This window comes from Plectropomus leopardus, chromosome 1 (genome assembly GCF_008729295.1).
Source record: "Plectropomus leopardus isolate mb chromosome 1, YSFRI_Pleo_2.0, whole genome shotgun sequence".
Taxonomy (NCBI): domain Eukaryota; kingdom Metazoa; phylum Chordata; class Actinopteri; order Perciformes; family Serranidae; genus Plectropomus; species Plectropomus leopardus.
The window spans coordinates 20,645,699-20,670,155 of NC_056463.1; the positions used below are offsets into that span (position 1 = coordinate 20,645,699).

Below are 24,457 nucleotides of genomic sequence, written 5' to 3' on the forward strand. Positions count from 1 at the left end.
GGTTTCACACGGATGTGACCCTCATGTGGATACACAGCAACATTTTCTGAACTGAACCTTTTCTGACTGAACTGCTGCTGTATTTAGTTCCCGTTTTTTTAAGACTGTTTAATGTCATCAGTCTATAAAGTTATCATTAAAGCCATGTGAAGAGCAACAAGGATAAATGGCTAACTCCTTGCTGTCGAGATCCAGAAACTCTATCCATCATTTCCTGCCTCTCTTACTGCCCTGCGTCTCCTTCCTCCTCTTTCCCTGTTAAATCAGCTCCTAAAGCTACGCTGGGAAATATAGTGCTATCATCAAACACACAGACTCATGCGGGAGTCTTTACTTTCAAAACAAGCCCGAGGGGGAACTCTTCTCTGGGCCACGTAAGTTTGATGATCAGACAGTGAGACTTCAGTCCACACACTGGCAGAGATTACTCGAGAGGCAAGCGGAGATAGAATGGCACAGGCCAGAAAATGAATGGCATTAAGGTGAGCCGGAGATCACTGCGGAGCCTTGTGTGGAAACTGTGGAGTTAGGAAATGAAAAAATTCGGCATTTTGGGATTGAGGTTACAGATGAGAGCGTGATAACAATGTGGCCGTGTTACACACTGTGGCTCCGGGCTATAGGTGAAACATAACAAGAGCTGGAAATGGTGTGATAAGCATGAGGCTCTGTCTTTACAGGGAGAGGAAGGGAGAGTACAGCTGAGACCTATTAAAGCCTCTAACACTGAGAATCCAGAGCGCTGCACAGATGGAGATGCAACTCCAGCACCCTGAAGAGCTATAAATGAAAAGATCCGAGCCTCTCCCACAGGTCGGAGCGGGTGCACTGTAACAGAGCTGGAGATGAGTGAAGAAGGAGGTCTGCAGGGTGCACATTCTCCACTTTGACCCCAACATTCCTGGAAACAGACCCTTCTCTCTGCTCACTGCACCTCATCTTTCCACATTTTTTGCATACCAGCGCATGCTGGCACCAAAGATCAAATCCACTTCCAAATGTGCAGACGTCTTCTGTTACAGAGCATTAAAAACTCAGGTAAGTGATACTTAAAATAATCAAATTCATAACTTTTCAAGAAAGCGCACCAAGATTTTTCAACCTGAAATTCCACAGATTTCATCTCATTGAAAACACAATGCAGCTTTCAATTTACGACACAAAACAGGCCCCCCGCTCTTTTCAGGGGGTCAGCCACGCATCCCCTTTTCTACAGCACACTGACCCACTTATTCAGCATGTCCCAACCCCCGCTGCTATTATTGTGTGAAACAAACTCATCATTCATCGTCAACTGAGGTCTGCAATTACCCCCACTCTTTCAGGGCGCAGAAAGAAGAGGGGACACGACGCAACTCAGGAACGGCAGCTCATTAGATTAGTGATGGCTTGCCACTGCAATTAACTAGTATACAGAGCAATTCAGTGCTCCAGTTTCCAGCATTCTTCTTCGCATGGGCTGCTCCGGTCAACGCAAACGTCGGGGCCGCTCAGAGAGAGGGGAGGCAGCACTTTGGGTGGAGTTGGGGCAGAATAATAAAAAAGATGCACTGTGACTCTCTTTTTCTTTTGTCTGACAACCTCATACAAAGTGGGAGTGTACATGAGATAATAAGCAGTTTTTCCTTTTAATGTCAGGGTTTCACATAATCTGTAGCTCAGACTACTGACCACATGCTGTGACCATCTGAACTTCAAAAGGCTTTAGGTTTCACTAGTCTTTACTCTTCTTTTTTTGTTTTGGTATGTATGCCTATCACACTGTACTTTCACTTTCCAGTGGTATTTTGGTTTCAGGGCATAGTGTGGTATTAAAATAAAGCTATTATCATACTATGTACATTTGCTCATCTACGGTATTTAAAAAGAAATACATTCAGATAGAAAATCTCACCTGCGCATGCGCATCCTCCACTACCTGTCAGACCTTTTACACGTACTTATATTAAAAAAATGGCCTAAAATTTCAATTACAACAACACGTTTCTGCAACGACAAAAAAAAACTTGTTCTCATTCATTTAGTGGTCATTGTAACAGATAATAATAGTTGTGTAATACTGTATACCATGAAACTATGATTTTATTTTCTGAGACGGCTATCGAACTGTAAAAATCTCATCCTGTTGCAACCCTAGTCTAGAAAAAGGGACTAGTAGTTATAACTGACATGCTATCAATACACTTATTTTGTAAACATGACAACACAATGATTTATGTGTCGTTTCTATGCGTACCTCTCAGATCTTATCACCTGCTTGCCCATAACAGCATATACAAAAAGTTAAAGCATACATCTGCTTATAAATGAATTTCAATTAATATTTAACCCGAGGACAGAATATTAATTCAAGGACATAAATGAAAGGCTTCCATAGGTGAGAACTTGTGTCTTAAAAGAGAAACAAACAATGGCTTCATCTTGCCAAGTGCTGTACAAAGCACTGAGGGTAAACCCCTGATGACATACTCCCTGAGGGGAGCAGTACCTCTGTTTGACAAAAGGAAATGTTCTCATAGACTGCTGCTGCAGAGCGATGATGTGGACCCCACCAGGCCTGCAGGAAGCCAAGAACAAGGACAATTTCCACTGTTTGAGACAAACAGGAAACACGTGAGTAGCACAGTGACCTACTGAAAACAATGTGTCTTGAGTCCTTGTGCTGTCTCCTGCCATGCACTACTGCTCGTCTTAACTAAACTGAATTTTTGGAATGACACTTGAAAAACCCTCTCGGCTCTAAAGGAAATTTACCCCTAATCTTTCACTCTTAAATAATGGCAGGTTCATTTTGGTTCAAGGAGGTTGTAAATTATGGTGTGAGGTTTTCAGAAGTCTATTTCTTGCCAGTGCAGTAAAAACAGAACTGTGTCTGTTTTCTAGTAAATCAGGGCCTTTCATTGAGACTTGCAGCTGAGCAACACTAGTGACCTTGCCAGTAAGGCAACTCCTAAATTTGCCATGTAATGATAATTTCTCTAAATGTTAATATCAAACATCATTCTTCCTGTAAAATGTTCCTCCCTAGAGGAACAAGCTGAGATAAGACAACACCTCCACACTTGACTGGCTAGAAAGACTTCCTCTGAAAAATGATGACGCGCAACATATAACTGTTACTCAGTGTTTCATTTTCATTTTATCAGTTTGCTGTGATGACACAGCTCAAGAGTGTGAACTCAAACTGAGATTAATTTTCCACTTGCGTCATTTGAAAAAAAAAGCAACAACTTCTCACTGATATAGGTGAATATCCTGTCCCGTGCCGATCAGTGTGTGTTGACTTTGTTTATGCATTATGATTACATCACTATGAAAGACAGTTTAAGCTCTTTATCATCGGGGTTTCTCTGCAAGCTGGCAAAACCAAAACATGGAATCACCGATGTGCAGATATGCACAAAACCGATCAAACCATACACAACTGGAATTTACAAGATAAACAGAAATGCAGGAAAAGTCTGTAAATGTTGAAAAGTCAACTGCTAACTTGTCTTTCAGAATCCAACAGAGATAAAGAAGCAAGGCTTTTCTGCCTCACTTAACACACAAAAATGTACTCAATAATTTGGTCAATGTTTGCAGCAAAATAACTGGTACAGCACAGGAAACTCTGCTGGATCTTTTCAACAAACAGTAAAATAAGAAAGCAGAATCCATCCTTTCTGATCGGTCCCATCCTTTAGATCAACAGTTTCTGCCATCTGGAACCCTCTTCAGACATCCACTAGTCAAAACCGACACACTTCAAGACTCCTTTATACCCTCTGCCATCTCCCTCCCCAATTCTCAGGGGAGAAGTCAGTTATTTACAGTGGCTTAACATATTTTTTGGCTTTTACACTTTTTTCAATATTTTTAATTAAGGGAGTATTTTTTCTGGGTATTTACATTATAGATATTATCTAGTTATGTACTTTGGTCTTGGTGTTGTATTATGTGCCTTGTGTTTTATGTGTGCTAAATGTTTGCATCCCACCGCTGCACAACCAATTGCCCCACTGGAGACAAATAAAGTTATTGATTAATTTCCTGCTCTATTTGCAAATCATTTCTTCAGAAATAAAGTGATACTGACTTATAGCGCCAGGCTTTTTCTCTGTATGGTATCATTTCTGTTTTAAAACCAGTGTCTCAGAATTTTGACACTCAAAACATCAATTCAAGTAGCACCCCAACCTCTGATGACAAACATATGGCACTCAATGCAAAACACACACAGAGTTACAGCTCCTCTCATTTTTATCTCCACACGCCTCTCTGACAGGGTGTTTCTGGAGTGGCGGAGGTCTAGAGAGAAGGAAATGAGGAGGAAGGAACAGAGGAAGTCAAACTGAAGAAGAGGGGAAACAAACAGTACACTGATTACCTGCTTGGCTTCCACCAAAGACGTCTGCAGCCTGGTTATTTCCTTCTCATACTGCTCCTTCATCTTGTCCACCTCCTGATCATGAGCGGCCACTTCCTCCTTCAGGGCTCCTTTCAGAGCTGTCAGCTCTCTCTCTCGCCTCCTCAGCACCTCCTCCTGCTCCTCCTTGGCCATAAGGACTTCCTGCATCTCCACCTTCAGCTGCATCATGTCCTGCAGAAAATAAAGACAGTCTGGTGACTTTTTTTATCATTGCAATACAGCAGAATCAGACTGGAGAGTTCCAAATTTGACTGTGACCCTTAAGTTTGTTTCTCACTGCAACCACATTTATATAGCTGTATATAGATCAAAATTGTAGAGCTAAAGAAAAGACAGAATGTGGACCTTTTGGAAGTAATCAAAAACATCAATGTGGTCATTTTAGACAGCAGTTCCAATATTGTATTTCTTATGTATTTAGTTTATTCTGCAGTGTTTCCACATGGAAATCTTGCAGATAAAGCCATCACCATCCAGAATGCGATGGTTCAACAGAAATGTTTTCAGCGAACTAAAATGCATCCTATGATACGACAGTGTGACAAACAATATCAATACTGTAATATAAGGAGGAGACAAACTACTGAGCCCCCTCCAGTCAGGCTGGTCTTTGCACTGGCTGCATTTAAGTTTAAACTGTCAGCTTAAGTGTAAGCTAAATTTATAATGTTTTTACTAAGTTACCTTACCATCGCTAAACACAGGAGCTGCTGCCTACCGCTGCCTCAGTCAGCTAGTTTGTTTGTGTTCATATATTTCCTTTCAGAAAGAGCTGTCTGACAGTAAGATAAAGCAGTCAAAATATTCTAAATATTGTGTATGCTTAAAATGATATTGATTTTTTTAGGTGGGACTTTTTTAGGTGGCTAAAATATATTTTGTTGCTGACCCCCGTCAATGGCAGTAAATTGCCTAGAGTATGTGTCAGACTGCAGCCTGCTTCTCCTTACTGGTGGCGTACCGACTGACATCTACTGTATGTAATACACTGACTTTGGATAAGCACCTCATACAAACCCACTTCGAAATATCCCATTAATGTTAACTCAGTCCAAAGCTACATTTTACCACATGGTTAGCAGATTAGACAGCTTCATCTTTTATGATAATTTTTGTGAGATAGTTGCCATCAGCCACATGTTCTACAAGCTTGGAGCAAAAAAAACAAAAAACAACTGTCTTGTTATCTAATACAGTGAACACTGCATTACCGCCATAATGATGTCTTTCTCTCCATCTGTGGCTGCCTTCTTGGCTGAGTCGAGCTCATCGTGCATCTCTGACAGCTGGTCCTGCAGATCTCTGATCTCTGTCTGGTATTGCTCCCTCTCCATCTTCACCTGGAACAGCCTGACAGACCACATGACATGTCACAACACATTACAGGCACTCTACATACTTTCTGTGTAACTGCACATACACACCTGCACACCTGCACCTTAATTCACACATACACATGGCTGCACCTGTGCTGGGTCTTCATGTGAGGCCCACAGAGCACAGGGGTTAAAACCAATATCAGATAATATTTAAACTGCCTCCACATGACAACACAGAGGGGGAGGGTGATGAGTGATGTGAGACACCTCAAACAAATCACCACATTGTAATGTAGACTGAGGCAGACAATCTATTCCTGCTGTCAAAAAAGACCAAATGATGTTTGTCCTAAGAAAGAAACACAGAAACGCTAAAACTATGGTCGATAATCAACGGAGAAACAAGACTTTAACTAAAACTCTAAATGACAATAATAAACTGACGATAAAACCCAAACAAGAAAGTGGAAGAAATAAAAGAATGACGTGTTAAGTAGCAGGGAAATCCACACAAAGTATCACAGAAATTTTTTGTAAACCTTAAGTTTAAACAGGCAATTTTCCCACTATTCCCATCTGAAACATTAAGAACCTCAAATGAAACCAGCAAGTTATGGATAGTCCCAACTCTCTGGACATCAACAGTCAAATAACATATGATATGTATAATATGTCATGGGACAGAAAAAGAGCTGGACGGTTATTGCTGTCAGAATGAATAGTAAATCAGTGACCAAGTAAACATTAATATGGAAGGTGAAAGATAAACCTAACAAACCAGAGGACACACAAAGAGCTGTATAATAAGACGTAGGAAGCGACTTGGTAACCACTTCAGTAACTATCAACAGTCTGAGTGGTTTCAACAACAGACATCCTACACTGCTTCCAGCTGACATGGAAAAGGCTCAGCGCAGAGCAACAGCTGATGAACAACACATCAAGCTAATTCCTATCAGTTTTTATTATTTTATGATGTGGGGAATGTGATAACAGCCGCAGAGTTCTTCTGATACAGCCCGTCCTTAGTTCACCTGCCCACAGGGAGCTTCACCATGAGCATGAAAAGTGCAGGATGTTGATGCTATTCCTCCCTCTTCCCACCTCCCTCTTTGCAGGACAAATCGGTAGGGATCATCAGTGGAGCGACAAGATCAGAGTCCCTCACCTGCTTCCCACCACAAACCCTGACAGTTGTGTTTACTTGAGAATGCAACTAAGATGGAGATACCAGCAAAGGGAGCTGGTTGTGGGTATTTTGCCTCAAAACCACACACTTCTGCACAATAAATAAAAAAATCATATTGCAATCATTTCTGACAGATATTGCAATTGTGATTTTGGTAGGGATGGTCATTTTTGCATTTAATTATTACTGTAAAAAATATGAAAGATGACGATGATATTTTTGCTGGGATCTGTACCAAAAAAGCATGTTCCCTTACATCTGTAATGTGATTTGCAGGCAGGGACATCTCTGTAGCACCACATTACTTCATTTATAATAGTATTTTGTGACACATTTTACCATCATAAAAAAACTGGAGCTCTGTGATTTGGATATTGCACTGGGTCAAATTGCAATTTCACTGTGAAGCCCCAACTTCTAAACATGGTTAACAGAGTTTAAAAATTGCTAGTGATGAAAATTCAGACAGCCAACAAAACAAAGCTACACTGGTTGATTAATCTAAGCTGATCATTATTGACGTGTCTTTGTCACTTACTCTTCCACTGTGGTCTGGAGCTCGCCCTCTGTTTTGGCTAGTTTTTCCTTCAAGCGTTTGCACTCCTCCTCACTCCGCTCCAGCTCCTGCTGCAGCTCCTTCAAACTTGCAACTGCCCTTTTGTCAGCCTGATTCTTCTATTGGTGAAACACACAAATATTAATGTTGACAATTTTAGTTTCAACGTAGACATACACACATATTATTTCACAGCTCTTGCACCAAGTTTTTGACATTTTATCGTGACAACTCATTGTTTGATAAAAACATTAAAAATTAGTCAGTTTCAGTGTTGTTTTTTAGTTAAATGGTTTAAACTGTTGTGTAAAGGGCTCCAAATTTATTGTAAAAGCAGCACAAAAGCTAGGCATGCTGTAAAAATTGAAGTGAAATCTGTTTAACCTCAAAGTAAATACCTTCCAGACAGCTGTACCCAGTTTCAATTATTTAAAAGTGTTTTTTTTATTCCTACTTAATTACCAGAATAACATATTTTCAAGAGAGAGTCGTATATCTATTCTTTTATTCTAGCCATGTAATGTGCCTTTGTGTTAAGCTAAAGGATATTGTCAAACAAAAAGTTTAGCAATGAACTGTCGTGCCAACATAAACAGGCTGGTGTCAGAGGCACAGCTGCAACTGTTACCTTTGTTTGTTCCTCAAGTTGTCTCTTCAATTCGTTCATTTCTTTCCCCAGTTCTTCATTTTGCTCCTGTAGGGCTTTGGTCTGTGCAGCAAAGTCCAGGGACTGATGGAAGAACACAGATATTTTCAAGTCTATTATTTTCTATTGATCCATTATTAATCAAACAAAATATATGAACTCTGGCAATAGCACATTTGGTTAAGGATAAATATTTAATCACCAACATGCAATATACTATGCAAAGTAAACAGCCTAAGTGCTAAAGCCTCAGGGACATAATCTGCACACTGTTTTTAAAGGGTCCCATAACATTGTTTTAAGATGACAATTTTTTTTCAGTGGTAGACAGTGGACACAACATCAATATGTCTCACAAAATTAGGAGCACAAATAACTTTATTGCATGTATGAACCTATTAAAAAGTTGGGCATCACTTTGGGCAAGATGAACCCCAAATATAAATCTTTTACCCATTTACTGCTAGATAGCAGTATAAAAGCATAAAGTTAAAAATTGCACATTTACAACCCCATATATATGATTTCTATTTGAAGAATATGTAAGGATTGCAGATGAAACCTTTATGGGTCTTTAAACTGCAAGTAGTTACAATGATGACACAATGTCTCACTTTGTTGTCGCCTTGTGCGCTTGCCGTGGCCCGAGACTTCAACGTCTGTATCTTCTCAAAGACAAGGTTGACCTTTCGCTTCGTTGTTTCATCATTATCGTTGCTTCTGAGGACACACACACACACACACACACACACACACACACACACACACATACACAGAGTATGTTAACATACAGTGATTATTAAACGGTAAAAAACAACTTTTCTCAGTGTTTGGGGGATCAGGAATGAATTCCAGACTGTTCTGGGAACCGAGTAAGTCATTCCCAGCTCAGAAAGGGTCAGGGAGGATCATGCTGCTTTGATGTGTCACCTCACAGCACAAACAGCTTCATTACACCCATCCAATAAACTATGAGCGGAAAAATCAAACATATGGGTTGTAAAATGTAATTGCTGCAGAGTCTCATTTTATCACCTGGTAAATTTGTAGAAACTAGAGCAAAAAAAAAAATCTGCAGCAACCATACAGGGGTCAAGAAATATCACAACTTCTGATGCTTTTGAAAGCATTCGGATAATATGTAGTTACTCATTTACAGTCAAGCAGTAGTATTGTTAACACTCTGGAGTTATTGAAACAAAACCAGAATTTTCAAAAAGCCTGGATTAATCACAAAACCAGCCACGCCCACATATTTTCTACCTCAAGCCCATTCTCTCTGATGGTAACATTGTTTATGTCCTACATAAAAAAGATTTTTTAAAAAAGTGGCAACTTTTTGCAGTATTGTTCTGATTAGTATAAACCTTCCTAAATCTAAATATGAACTTCTCCATAGCTACTGAGAGCAGCTTCTCAGTGAGCCTTTCTGAGTGCATTGCCAGACGTTTGAAAGCCCAAAAAGGGAGGATTTCTTGATTCACAACAGAACAATTAATCCTTCAGTTAAACTGAAAACATCAGAACCCACAAAACTGGAGTTACACCACTTTCTTGTGACAGCAGGGATATATTAATTCAATAAATCAGATGACTGACACAGATGGCAAGACCCCCCAAACCTCTCCTCTCCTCATACAGATGATTTTCATTAAACCTTTATAACCCCTGTTGGTGAATGTTTGTCTTCTGAGGCCTTGGGAATGTAGCTCAGTTTCAGCCCCAGCACTTCCATCTGTGTTTCCTTTCCTTTGTCCTGTGACTCCTGACCTGTGGCCCGACACACCCAAGCAGTTTCCTGCTCTCTTTCTACATTATCACAAGCCTGTAGCACATGTAAAAACTGTAGAAACAAGCAAAGTATTTCTGACTGCAAAGACATGCACAACTAATGCACCTGCTTTAACTGGCATCTGTGTTTCACTTCAAACATTTCCCTAAAACAATTCTTGACAGTGACTCACTATCTTAAATTAAAGGACTATAAAGACTGCATAAGCATATTTGGCTCTTTTACAACCTGAACTGCATTTAACCTCTTAACCCAACATGCCTTTCCTTGATGAGCAACAAGTGTCTGATTACAGAAGCAAACAGAACGTTTTCACGTTGCACCAAAGAGAAAGCAGAGAAAGAAAGTGGAATTCAGCAAAAAAACAAACAGCTGGATCCCTCGCAGCCTGGAAGGGAGGGTAAGAAGAGCACATTCCTTAACTTTTATCACAAACAGTCCAACTCCGATAAAAACCACAGAACAGCCTCTTCCTTCATGATACATTGCCTTATGGGGCAACATGTGGGATTTGGGTTTTAGAGTGAACAATACGCTCAAGTCATGATTCAAATAACATTCAAGGAGTAAGAACTTTTTCACAACATCTGTTCCCAATTTTTTATTAATGTCAGCAAATAAAGCTAAAAAGCACACTGATGAAATCAGAAAAGTCACTCACCCATCTTTAAGGTAATTGAACAAAATTTGTTTTGCTGTCTCTTCATGTGTTTGTTGTGAAAGCTCCTGTTGACCTTTCAGAAGATCAGGTGTCATCTAGAAATGACAGGAAATGAAAGGGAGATCTTAGTGAAATAAGAGGGATCTTAAAGCAAAAAAAAAAGTATTCTTCTCTCACAGATCCTCATTCTGAAAAGACTGTTTGACAATATGCCTGTGTTCTAGGTAAAATAAGGCTCAAGTTAAAACAAAGACATTTCAAGTGCAAGACCCAGTCAAACCGCTTCAGCATCAACGTCGTTTTACCTGAACGCCTGCCTCTGCACTGGATTTTTTGTCTGCAGTGGACGACGGCTTTGATAGCGATGTTGACAGCGATGATGTCGAAACCTTTCCAGCTGAAGATGCACTGTCCTCGCTCTCTTTACTCTTGAATGGCAGTGAGGAGGTGCGAGTCTGTGGCTTTTTGTAACCTTGAATGGCGCCGGCGCCTTTTGAGATGGTGCTCTGCGGGGAGCCGGGTGCGCTGGCAACACGAGATGAAGCCCTGGAATCGCTCTTACCATCTACAACCATGAGCCAAGAGTCCTGACTGCCGGTTGTTTTCTGCAGCCGTAGCTGTGAGGGCCGCAGCACATGTTCCATTGATGTGCCTCGCTGGCGGCTAAACCCATCCAAGTCACTAGAGCCATCTCGCAGGCCGAATGCGCTATCCACGCTACGCGAACGCTTCCTGTCCTCTAGATTGATCCTGTTTCTGCGCCCCGCCCTGCCCCTGCGCTGGTGGCTGCCATCTTTGCCATCAAACTTCTCAATGAGCTCGTCGACACCAGGAATGGAGCCTGTGTCGATGTCTCTGCCTGAACCTGGGTGGAAAGGGATGTAGCGGCGGTTCTCGTGGCGGTTGATGGAATCTGAGTACAGGGCATCCAACTGCTCCTCATACGGAGTCTTGGAGGTGGAAGATGAGGAGGAGTGGCGGGAACGGGACGAGGACTGAAGAACTGGACCACTGGAGTCGGTCCTGCGTAGAGGAAGCACATCAGGCTCATGGCGGGTGCGTTCAAGACTTGAGTTGGTTGAGGTGGGGGATCTGCATGACGACTTCCTCTGCTCACTGGTGGGACTCGACAGCGTGGAGGGCTGTGGCTGAGCTGGAGCCACTGGTGTCTGCTGAGTTTTAGAGCCTGGCTTGGACTGAGGTGGATTCAGGTTGCCGAGACGTGGTTTGGATTGCGGCTGAGCCAGCTGTGAGTGCGGCCTGGACTGAGGCTGAGCGACCTGGGCTGGAGGTGAAGACTGGGATTGTGTCTTAGGCCTAGGAGGTGCCGTTTCACTCAGGCTCTGGGATGGAAGTTGCCGTTTCTCTTGCTGTACTGGAGTTTTTGTCCTGTCTAAGCTTGATGACCTGGCGCTGGACGGTTCAGGTGCAGAAGATCTGGAGGAGGAACTCTGGTTTCCAGTCTCAGCCAGAGGTCTCGAAGGAAGGCTGTGGAAGCCGTCGATGTTCAGGGAGTTGTTCTCTGGATCATACGGCTGCAGTATCTCAGGGTGCTTCTGAAAGTTCAGAAGGGTGGATGGTTTCTTTCCTTGTGAATCTGTGATGCCATTTTGAGGGCCAGTGTAACTCATCTTCTGAGACCTGTACTCCATGAAGGGGCTGATGGATCCAGCCTCCTTTCCTACCCTGAAATCATACTCCTGGTAGTTCTCAATAAAAGAGCCCTCTGTGTCGATGTACCCATTACTGTCAGGGTCAAAAAAAGATTGAGGACCTCTGTCCTGATTGTTGAGAACTACATAGGGGTGTCCATCTATACCCTGGACACGGATGCTGAGACCGTATGTGCCAGCTCCATTACTGTGGGGCCTGGAGGAGCGGGACGGCTGAGTGTGGCCCCGCTGTGGTCCGCTGTTAGGAATGCCAGTCACTCTGTACGACTCCATCAGGAATGCAGAAGGAAAATAAATCCCTCTCCCTGGATCAGGTGGCCCACCTCTGCAAGCAAAGATTCAGACTTTATTAGCCAGAGATGAGACGCTACGTAATTCAGTAATATTAACAAATGTTTCCCAGTTCAACACTCAGCCACTAATGAAACATTAAAGCCTGGCTGCATTTAATTATGTTGCCCGCTTCCATTTGCTTTTCCTGTTTTGCCTTCTTAATGATCGGTTTCTCTCCACGGAGATCTTTTCTGTCAAACTGCTCTGCTAATGTGCTCTGACCAAATGAGGAATGAGACAATAAGCTCCCTGTGTTGCATCTTAAAACCCAAACTGAAAGTATGAGTCAACATCAGCCACATTCTTTGGAAAAATGACCAGGTACAGTTAAAAAAAGCCTGTGACTACCGCATATGGTATCAAAAAATGACTGTTTGCGGTGCATGCCAAAGAATAAGTTAAACAGGTAAGGAGAAAAGCATGGACAGAGAGATAACACTTCAATGTGAGTCAGCCAGAGCTGAGAGAAATGTGAGAGCTCTGTCATCTCTACACAACTTTACAGTGTGTGTATGCAGTGTGTGTATGAAGCGTGCGTGTGTGTGTGTGTATATACACATTGTAAATGATCATTGTAAAATGACATTGTACTTTGCAGCCCATGCTCATGGGGGATGCCATCAAAAGAGAGCAACAAAATCTTATCCTGCACGCTTTTGTCACATTTATAATAACCGTGTCAGGCTGACAGATTTGCAGCATTATCATGAGAACATAGCTGGCAATAAATATCAAACTGTGTACAAATGTTAATGTAAGCTGCTGAGTGTTGTTCAGACACATTTATGCCTGGGAAGCCAGTAAAGACAAAGCCATCAGCAGCCACCATGTGTATTCACTGGACAATGGGCTTTTAGCAGGTTCCTGTTTGCCTTGCTGATAGCGTCTCATTCTACCTGATGTTACAATACAAAGACGGACCAAGATGGGCCTGGAAGAAGGACACTGATAAGGACTGAAAACAAAGGCAAAAGCAGGATATATCACATGACCCTGAAATAGGTAAAGACAGATTGACAGTCAATTGATAGCATATTTAGAACAAAAATAGTACCATTTAGGGTTTGGAGAGATGATGCTATCTGGTTGCATTAGGACTTTGAGGGCAAAGTTGCAATAACAGATGTTTTGTTTTATTGTTTTTATCAATGAAGTTTGTCACAAAATTGATATCTTGGATGGGTCAAAAACAGACACCCCTGTCTGATTATTTTAACTATAACAGTTTCTACTTTGATTTCCCCCCAAAAAAATATATCACACTTACATGCTATCTGATTGAAGCGTTAAGCAGAATTACAATATTAATCACAATACCATATGATATTGATTATTTGGACAATGATAAAATATTTGCCAACATTACAATGTGTGCCACGATACGATTTTGATTTGATTCAATTCATTGGCCTGTGATCAATATGAAGATATCAGTGAATGTCCTTAGCCTTTTTTTTGACTGCTCGCCATTGTCTGCCTGGCACTAAACCTCTAACATTGTTTGGATGTTTAGGAAGGAGGTACGCTCTGCCGGAAATTGTGACAGTAGAGGCACTCCATTTCAGCGTACCGGTGCACGAGGGCCGGGAAAGCTTTTAGATGGTATGAAATCTGTCAAACACGTAACTGTCAGGTGACAAAACAAACAAACAACAATGTTAGCATATAGGCCAAAAGCCACAGTCGATTTACTAGTTGACAAATAATTGCCTACATGGCCAGAAATGTTCACAGTATGATTTTATTTAAGCCTGAACGATATTCAACAGTTGGCCGTTTAATCAATCTCCCTTTATTTGCTTGTGTTTGTATTGGACATGTTATCGTGGCAACGTTTATGTTGCTCAAATTTAGCGGTGAATCCAGCATATCTGCCAGCTACAATACCAGTCAATGGTGTGCAGACTCCGCCTACTTGGCACACAGTTGTACACTAGCATAGAAATAGTGCAAACTTAGAGAGGATATGGAAATCTCAACACTGTTTATCAGAAGAATGAGGACATGTATCGATGTTTTCACTCTATATCAATAATTTGGATTGTTGATTGTTTAATCAACTTATCACACCAGATCAATGTATAGTTACACCCCCCTGTATTCAGTGTTTTTACAGGACTTGTTTAGCCAGAAGTGGTATCACCTGACACATCTTGTTAAATATAGAGAATTTGCTGCATGACAGCAGCTATGTTGGTTTCCCCCTGGGAGTAACATTTTATTAAGTGTATTTACCCAATCATATATGATGTTAAGCAAAGGCTGTCTTTGTTTTAGGTGAAGCAGCTTGTCTCTGTCATAACACACTGCAAGAAAATAAATTCTGTACTTGTCAGCCACTCCTACCACCATATGAAAATAATTCCCCTCGGCTTGATTTTCACAAGTCAGTGGTTATTGGTTGATCTTGGTGCATCAATTAGTCAGAATTTCTCAGCTTCACTCTCTTTAGTCTGCACTGGAGGGAAAAAGGGGGCCAAGATAAAGTGTCCTGTCCAGGAGGAAGAGTCCTGTTGAGGACAGATTACAGCTAAAGACGACACACAATAGTTTCTTTCATCCTTACTATCACACGTAAGCACCAACAAGTGTGCAACTGTCTTCCTCTCATTGTATTTCCCTCTGCAAAAGGAGGAAACCCTCGCTGAGCTGTCCTTCAGAGGCAGTGCTGCCTTCACTGACCCCTGTGAGGTCAGCACTGAGCTCAGGTTGGATGTCAAGGCCCCGGCTTTGATCTGTGCAGAGGGGAGACTCTGCAAAGACTTAACAAAGCAGATTTTTATCTCCTCATGTGAACTGATTAGTTTTCTGTGTCACACAGAGAGTCCAGACACTGTGTCTACACTACAGCTGCACTGACTCACATGACCGTAGAAAACACTTAAGACCGACCTTGAGAGAATAAATGCAAAAAGGTGAATTAAGTGACTCTATGCAGCGAGGATTTACACTGTGGGAAAATATGAAGTTACGCAACATGAATGGGAGTTCACTAATCTGGGGCGTCAGGTAAAAGCAACGTGAGCGACCGTAAACACAAGTAAAACACCACCAATGTGTAAATGACAAACGGAGATTTAAAGGAAAATCCGTAAACTGCTTGGTGACTGAAACGGCGGCAGTTTGAGTTGACGCAGTTTCTAGACATTTACATCGCTGCTCAGTGCAACAGGTGGCATAAATCACATCAGCAGTCTCAAATCTACTGTAAAACTTCTTTTTCTTGCTAGAAACTTGATTAAATGGAGTTTAAAGCAGGCTAATCGTCGCCTCTTGGTGTTAAATGTTGAGCTGTTAGCTTGCTGTAGAGTTAAACGGCTGTTAACGCTCTCACAGCAGACATGTACACTGAGTGTTAGCTAGTTACTCACCGGCGTCGTGTCTCTCTCCTCCGGTTACCGCAGGTCACAGACGTTTGTTTCAACACAGTTTCTGAAAAGATGAACGTGTTGAGCAGAGTGTCTCCGCCGCTGCTTGCAAACTTATTTAGTTCTGTGTTGTTTTGAGGGAGAGAGGCAGGAGAGTTTCAGAAGGACGTCCGACCGTCCGGGCCGCCCCGCCTCCCGAAACAGGCGCTCAAACCCGCCCACCTACCCAAAAAGCAGCCGGCTGGTCCAGGATCAGATCTCACAGCGCGACCCCTCCCAAAACAGACCCGACACGATTCACCCCGGGTCTGGCTCGGTTTGGATCGGCTCGGTTCAGCTTAGCAGGGTCACGAGTGGCTCCGAAACCACAAGTTATAGGTGAGACTTGTTATTAGTCTGTCATGTAGATCAGGTAATCTTAAAAATAAATAAATAAATAAATACAAAACTAGGTGTTTACTTATTTTATTTCCCTAATTTTTTAGTACACTTTCTCCAACTTTTCTTTCTGTAAATAATTAGGTAAAATTTGAGATTTGAGTTTGGGTATGTGGGCCTAGGCTATGTTTATTAATTACAGTAGGCCTATAGGTTAAATTAACTAGAAAGTGTTTAACTAAAAATCTGAGGAGGGGTGGGATTAAATAAATTTGTACTTCTTCTCAGTCATTTTGAAATAGGGCCTGTGTAAACCAAGTCACTATGTGTTTGACCATTTCTTTTGGTTGATGTTTTCATTGTCTGAAAATATTACTTTTTTGTCTGTATGATTGTTTGTATAATAATTTCTCTATTTTCTTTTTCATATTCGAAATAAATTAAGAAAATGAAATGAAAACGAGATTTCAAAGTGGCAGAGAAGGTTATAAAAGTAGGCCTACCTGTGCTTCTGTTTGGAGGAGCTGTAGCAATGCTAAGAAGACATAAAATTACCATCACAATATGAAATAGCTCATACATTTTGAGGTATGAATCACTGTTTTGCTGTGTGAGGGGAAACAAGTACATGGGTGGACCCAGAAGACATAATAGCCTTCTTTTGGAGAAATACTATGCAAATAAGCCAAACCCACCTTGCTGAAATATTTCACAACCATGTTTCTCGTTTTTCTCATTTTGCTCTTGCATGTTTTCATTTTAGGAAGGAAAGTAGGATTCTTTAGAGTCACTCCAGACATGCAATACATGACAAGAAGGAAACTAACTACTCAGGTGATCATTAATAACAACATCATAATGACTAAAACACTGGGTTAGAAAATTAGTAATTAAAAACATAAATAAAGTGGGCAATGCAATATGTAAACAGTATAATCCTAAAATCATACAAACCGAGGTGCCCAGAGGAATATAAAATATAGAACGTATAGAATTAATTTGTTTAAATAAATTTAATACAATGCATATTATTTAATTATTTATTGCATATTCAATGGGCATTGTTGGAGAGAGCCTAAGATCCAAGATTTTCATTGCGAACCCCTTCCTGTAATTGTTGCGCGCATAATTATAATCATGAAGTTACACGCCTCGGGTTCATAAGTGGATATAAGTTTGGCATACAAACTGATTCGTGAATTGGGAGAATTATACAGGTATGTACTCCCCTCAGACTCGATGTCAGTTTAATTATTTGCACTCTGCATAAATGCAATTTACAGCTGCATGTCTTTAAAAACCGAGAGCGTCATCTAGTGGATATATGCTGACCTGACTGCGGTTGGTTAATGAGGACCTGTGCTGCTGGTGGTGGTGGTGGTGGTACTGTTGCATGCAAGCATGAACTCACACAGACGGCGCTGTGAACGCATCACTACAGCAGCAGTGAGCATAGTGTGAAGCACAGGGATGGTGGGAGTGAAGCAACACGACGTAAAAACATTACATGGGGGAGGCATTAGGATGAGTGGGATGAAGAAATGCTGAAAAATGTTGTGGGTGTACTAGTGAGTGTTATTGCAGAAATAACTGTGGTGTGTGTGTGTGTGTGTGTGTGTGTGTGTGTGTGTGTGCGTGCGTGCTTCAAGAGGAAGTGCAGGACTAAGCAAATAACACTGAGCAGTGATAAATAGGATGATTTAAAGTAGGGAGTTGCAGGAGAAGGATTACAGTCAGCTTTACTGGGTGCACTGAGAGATGTATAAACTGTATACTGAATATCTTCATAGATCAATAACCAAAATATCTGATGATATTGTGTTTTCACAGCATCTTCAACAGACCACACCACTATTCTGGATATAAACTGTTTCATGAAATATACCAATAAAAATATTAATAATATAATAACCACACTTATTTCTGCCAGCATCTTGTTTTTCTGTTACAAAAAATATAACAAAAAGAAAACAGATCATGCTATGAAATGAGTGACCAAAAAGACATTAACACCTGCTTGATATGCATTAAATCCATCATTCCTATAACGTCATGCATAGTAAAACTTTTGATTATTGTTGACAGTGTGTTGTTGGGTGTTGTTTTAACTCTGTAATAATTTTGGAGGCTGTATTTTGTGGTTTTGCATTGGAATGATATGAAAGAGGTTTTTGATATTTTTGCTCTTCCATATATATATAAACACGATGGGCAAAATATTGGAAACACCTGCCAATATTTAATTTCAATACTTCTGTTACCTTTTTCTTGCAAGTTCTTGCATCGTTACTTATACTGAGACCACAATACCAACCCAGCCCTTTAAAAAAATGTTGATTTTTCTGATCACTTGGTATATGTTACTTTACATTATTATTCAATACAAGTACTTTTAAATCCACAATTAGTATTTAATACAATGACAGTCCATGTTCAAATACAATGTCTGATGAAAAGTGGTCAAATTTCTTTGCTTTAAGTAAAAAAAGTAACAATACAATGATATATACTTTGTTTGGGCTGTTCTCATGTCATGCACTGTTCATATGTTTACCTATGAGAAGTAATATCTACAATTCACATAAATCCCATGTGATAGATCTTTCTGACACAGGACTTTCCCTCAAGAGACCAGTTTTTGGTCCTGTGTGAACTTTGAGGTTTTTTTTTATGGTACGTCATCACTATGCTTCTTTTTCTTAACCTAACCTACGTAAGTTTACATTAAGTACGTAACTTAAAGTTAAGTAGGTAATGTTATTCATGAGGCACTAATACATTAGATGTTATTGAACCATTTAGGATGAAGATATGTTGCCTTATTAAGATCACTTGTCATTACTCAAAATCTTATCATAAAAGTAAGAGTTAAAAGTAAAAGTAGTCATCATGCTCATACACAGCTCTTTTCAGGGATGATGCACTGTATTCGACACAGTAAGCTGATCATATGTTCTGTATTAAAATTTTCAACTGTCAAAGTAGACAGTGAATTTAATTATTAAATAAATTTAGTGCAGTAAAAAGTACAAAATGTCCCTCTGAAATGTAGCACAATAGAAGTATAAATTAGTATAACATAAAAATACTCAAGTAAGGTACATATACTTCAAATTATACTGTGCAATACTCTAGTCAATGCACAGTACTCATTTACTTTCCAGCACTGAGAGCGACAGAAAATATTAAATTATCAACTCAAAGTTCTTTTCATGAACCAGCATAAACTACATTAAACTGGAGGCCCAGCTGCCCCTGTTTCTTTGTAGTGGCCCACTGTTTATATTTGTGAGAGAGAGACAGCGCAGCACCACAGTCTTTAATCTGAGCTCTGTGCCACTGTGCTCGGTTACAGCAGCACACAATGAGAGCCCTGTTCTCCGCTGAGGTGCCACAGCTGGGACCTCTGGGCATGCTCAGTGCACTGCTCAGTCTTATCCCGATTATTGCAGGCAACTGCAGACTCTCCAGTGGCAAATCAACCCAACTGACATGCACGAGAGATGTCATAGAAGCATAACTTCAGCTTATTTTAATTCAGTCTTTTCGGTTGATTTATAACAGAACAAATGTTGGAAAAGTTTATGTGAATTTAACTGGTTCTGTTCCAACGTGACAGGCCAGAAGGCCACCACTGAAGACAAAGCAGTGCAGAAATGACTGTATTTCCCACTCACAGTCTGTTAAGTTAAGTTTGTCGATGATATCGAATTAATAGGTCTGATTTCTAACAAAAAGGCAGTTAGGTTTCATCCCTGCTGAACTGGTGTGCAGCAAACAGCACAGCGCGTGATAGGAGTGTTCATTGATCTCCATCAAAGATCAGGAAATTCAACAGGTGAAGAACTACAAGAGCTACAAATTATTTCCTCTTCTTTTTTCTTCTTTTCAGCACATTTTTTTTTCTTTTTAGGATAACTGAAAAAGTTTGACATTTCACGGGAAGGTCTGATGCAATTTTATTATGCTGGTATTGAGGGGATCCTCACTGTCGGCGTATGTGTGCAACACCTCATAAAAGACAAGAAACAAATTAAGTAGTCCATACTGCTTAAAAAAATCATCTTGGAGTTACTCTGTCTAGGAAAAATTATCTTGAGATTCTTAAAGGTTCCTCCTACCCCATTAACCATCTTTTAAACCTCCGTCTTTCTTTTGAAAGACTGAAAAATATCAGAAATGGGTTCAGCAATGGCACTTATCTCAAGGCCATTTAAGATAAGAGAAGATAAGATAAGAGAAGATAATACTTTATCAGTCCCACAGTGGGGAAATTTGCATCTTTGCAGCAGCAAAGGGGATTATGGGAAACAAGAGACATCAGTAGGAAACACAAAGCGATATAATGACAGTGGGGAAAAAATAAATATAGTAAAAAGCCTGAATGGCTGGATTCATATTATTGCACATAATAAGCAGAGATTTTTCACACTTTAAGTATATACTAATATTGCACCTGAGTGATGAGTGAAGATTGTCAGTTTTTGTTTATGTGGACTGCTGGGAGCAGTGCTTATTGTAAAGTCTGACAGCTAGAAGAAGGAATGAACTGAAGTCCTTAACTTCATAATTACCCATGTGCCATTATTATGCTTGTCTGAAACACTCTTTAATTGTATCATGGAGAGATTATGAGACAATGGTAGAAGTCCCCTCCACCTACCTACATACGGACTGAAAGAGATGTGTCTTTTTGTGTCTCTTTCAGTGACATCTTTCCAGTGAAACAGAACTCTGAGGTGCTGATGTTGGTTCAAAACCTGCACCTGAACTCACATCTTTAGTTCACAGTAGCGATGAGGAGAAGCTGTGTGACTCCTGACCAAAGATTCCCGCAACAACAAATCCACACTGATACTCCTCTGAATAGATTCTGTCCTAAATGCAAAAGCACAGTGAAAAAAAATATTACATGAAACCATCAAAGAAAGCCTGAGATGCAGGTTCTGTTTTTGTTGTTGTCATGATTTAAATTGCTTTACTAATTTGTCTGTTTTTTAGTAAAATGTTACTGTGGCCTCGACATGCTGTGCAGCTGTAATATGAAGGGGAAAATGAAAACAAAATAACACTTTATTTCCTGTAATTTTCTAATAATTTTGACACAATTTTCAGGAGGGTTCCTGAGGAGACTGATGTAATTTGATACAAACAAGGTAAAATAGGAAAGTCCATGTCATGTAATAATTCATGCAAAACACTGAAGTGGAGAAATGACAAGAAGTACATTTCATGCAGCATGCATCCTCAGAGTATGAGAGAGGCGGATGATCTTACTGTTGGGAGCAGGAGGAGCAGCAGGCTCCGGTCGGACTTCAAGGATGTGAGCCAAGGACTCTCTGTCAGCTGGCCCAGCAGTCATGACAGGAAGTCAGCCTTCAGACATGGTGGTCCCACTCCTACAGAAAACTTGCACATCCACCTCATCAACACGCTCACAAGTTCTGTTCCTCCCTGCGGAAAATATTGAAAAATGATATGTCGTGATTTACGTTGCATCACTGAGCTCACCACAGGCAGAGCAGCAGTCAGCAGTTTTCCTCTGAGTGTCACCTCTGTCAGAAATTAAACCGGGATCAGACCTCTCAGGACGTGATGAGCGCTCTCATGCACGATTCTAATTCTGTGCAGATGTATGGGGGACTGAGATTTACTGCACAGCAGTCCTCCAGGTTCAGAGCTGCATTTTCGCAACTTTCACACGTTTGGGATTCATTAACTCCAGTCACAGCAAGTAGCACATTAAGGGCTGCTGTCTACAAAAATGAAAAATAGAAAATACAATTTAGGTTTGTTTTTTTTCATAATGAGTGCATCAACTTCACAGCTGGACTCTAGTTTAAATGCTATAAGTTCAATTTAAATTAATGTATTAAAAGATAAAATATGTCTTTCAAGTATTAATTTCCCCTGTTGGTAAATATTCATGCATTTCCATTTCGCTGGAGTGGCTTACACACAGGACCTGTCTCAAGCTTTTCTTCGCCTTTTTCTCATGGTGAAATACCTTGATGAAGTTGCTGTTATGGTTTAAAGCCATGTCTGTGAAAACATGGATGTTTGGGATATATCTGCAACCCGACAGCACATAAGATAAACATGGCCAGGAAATTGTTTTTGCAGAACATTATGATGTCACAGTGAATGTGACCTTTTGGACATAAAATGTCATCACCTCATCTTTTTATTCTTTATTTGTGTTAATTATTGTCATAATTAACATATGAGCTCGAGTTATGGCCAGAAATGTTCATCCTTGAGTCCAAATGGACGTCAACCTTCATTGTGTTCTTTAGATTTTGTGTTCACAAGAATGGGACAGAAGAAGTCACAGTGATCTTGATCTTTAATCTTTGACTACCAAAATCCAATCAGTTCATTGTCGAGTCCATGTGGACGTTTGTGCCAAATTGAAAGAAATTCCCTCAAGGTCTCCTTGAGATATCATATTCACAGTAAGAGGACGTATGAATGGACAACCCAAAAATATAATGCCTCCAGGCACAGCTATCACCAGCATGGAGGCATAAAAAAGTAGGACCACAGCACAAATACAGTACGCTGCTATCACACTTTATTAAAAATAGAAACATATATTCATAGTACTTTTCATACAGACTACAATGGTCCACTGGTATTATGTTCAAAAATGAGTTACATACTATAAAACACTCATTTGGCCTAAATCCACTGTAGAAATGTCTTTAAAAACAAAAACAAAAAGGAAGTCTAAATGAACCCTCAGGTGTCTGAGCTTTTCCTGTATCATCCTTCCTGTGCCTTTTCATAAAAAATAAAACTTTGTGGGGAGAAGACAATGCAAATATGGAGCAGAAACAGAAACGAATGTGTTTGCTGGGTGAGAGAAATAAATGCACATACAATTGATTTTAAAAAAAGATGGCACATTTATTGCAACATAAATGTTATATACATTGTGTTTTTCTGTTGAAAAAGACAGAAAATTGAAATTCTCGTTGCTGCAGTCCTTTTTTTTGTTTTTTTTTTTAAAATGTGCATTGACAATACCTTTTCATTTGACACAGAACAAATCTTTTATCAATCAACAACGAGAGACTGAAGTATAAGATGGCGGCCGCACTTTTAGGAATCTGGAGCTCGTACAAAGCCTTTTGAAGTACTAGTACTACGAGCAACCATTCAGCTATGTTCTTGAAATGCCATTTTTAAATTTACTGTAATAATGGACAGGCTATTGTAAATAACCGTACGTTTTACTATCTAATATAGTAAAATAAAGTAAGAAACTTTTTACTCAAAACTTTTGCTTTCAAAAATCTAGAAAGAGTAATATTTAGAATTCAAGAAATATTCTTACAGTATTATTGTATAAAAGACTAACTACAGTGAAAAATAAGCCAAATGTTTTTTTTTCTTTTGATTTTCCTTTTTTTCTCATATATTATACAAGGGAAAGCATCTGGGATTACAGCAAAGTCTAACTTGGCAAACAGAGGAGCAAAGAAACATAGGAAGAACAGGAAATTAAAAAAAGAGCAGGAAGTGACACACATTATACCCTCAATCAAAGTCTGCCAACATGAATACAAACTCATGAATACTGAAATGAAGAACAAGGCCACATTCAGTCAGAGAATACACAAAACTGCTTTAGGTTTTTTTTTTATCCCCACAAAAAAAGTTTTTAAATCATAAAACTTGAATGTAAACTCTTGGTGTGGCATCCTTATCTGTAATTTAAGTCCCTTTTTTTTTTTTTTTTTACAGAATAGTCATTCTGAATGTGGCAGCCTTGTTTAAGGTGTAGATAATGACAGGAGACAGTATACAAAGAAATAAATGGAATATAAAGCAAGTCTTAAGACCAAAGACAAACGTAAAGCATGCACGCTGATAGGGAAAACAAAATAAAGCCATGACCGATGTCTCGAAACATAAAAGAAAATCCTGTTAACTGCTTTTGTTCATTATTGTGCTACAGTTCTATGATATTCAACAAAATGTATGACATATCTACTCTGGCTTATTGAGTACATCACGGCTTGGATCAAAACATTATTGAAAAATAACTTATAAGTTCTCTCTGCTGACTGAAAGTGGACATTACCATGCTGGAAGCCAAGAGAAAATCACCTGTTTCAACACAAAT

At 40.0% G+C, this 24,457-nt stretch overlaps 1 protein-coding gene across 1 annotated transcript in view; it reads right to left on the reverse strand.

The window, feature by feature from the left end:
- The window catches only part of cgnl1 (cingulin-like 1), a 35,813-nt gene extending 19,721 nt beyond the window's left edge, over window positions 1-16,092 (reverse strand). Inside the window, exons 1-8 of the mRNA XM_042493622.1 lie at window positions 15,952-16,092; window positions 10,880-12,572; window positions 10,575-10,669; window positions 8,736-8,841; window positions 8,104-8,205; window positions 7,458-7,594; window positions 5,623-5,761; window positions 4,370-4,582 (exon numbers count right to left, since the gene is read on the reverse strand). Of these exons, the coding sequence (XP_042349556.1) occupies window positions 4,370-4,582; window positions 5,623-5,761; window positions 7,458-7,594; window positions 8,104-8,205; window positions 8,736-8,841; window positions 10,575-10,669; window positions 10,880-12,520 (2,433 nt within the window). The 5' untranslated portion in view covers window positions 12,521-12,572; window positions 15,952-16,092. The remainder of the gene's footprint in view (window positions 1-4,369; window positions 4,583-5,622; window positions 5,762-7,457; window positions 7,595-8,103; window positions 8,206-8,735; window positions 8,842-10,574; window positions 10,670-10,879; window positions 12,573-15,951) is intronic.
- Window positions 16,093-24,457: the final 8,365 nt, after the last annotated feature.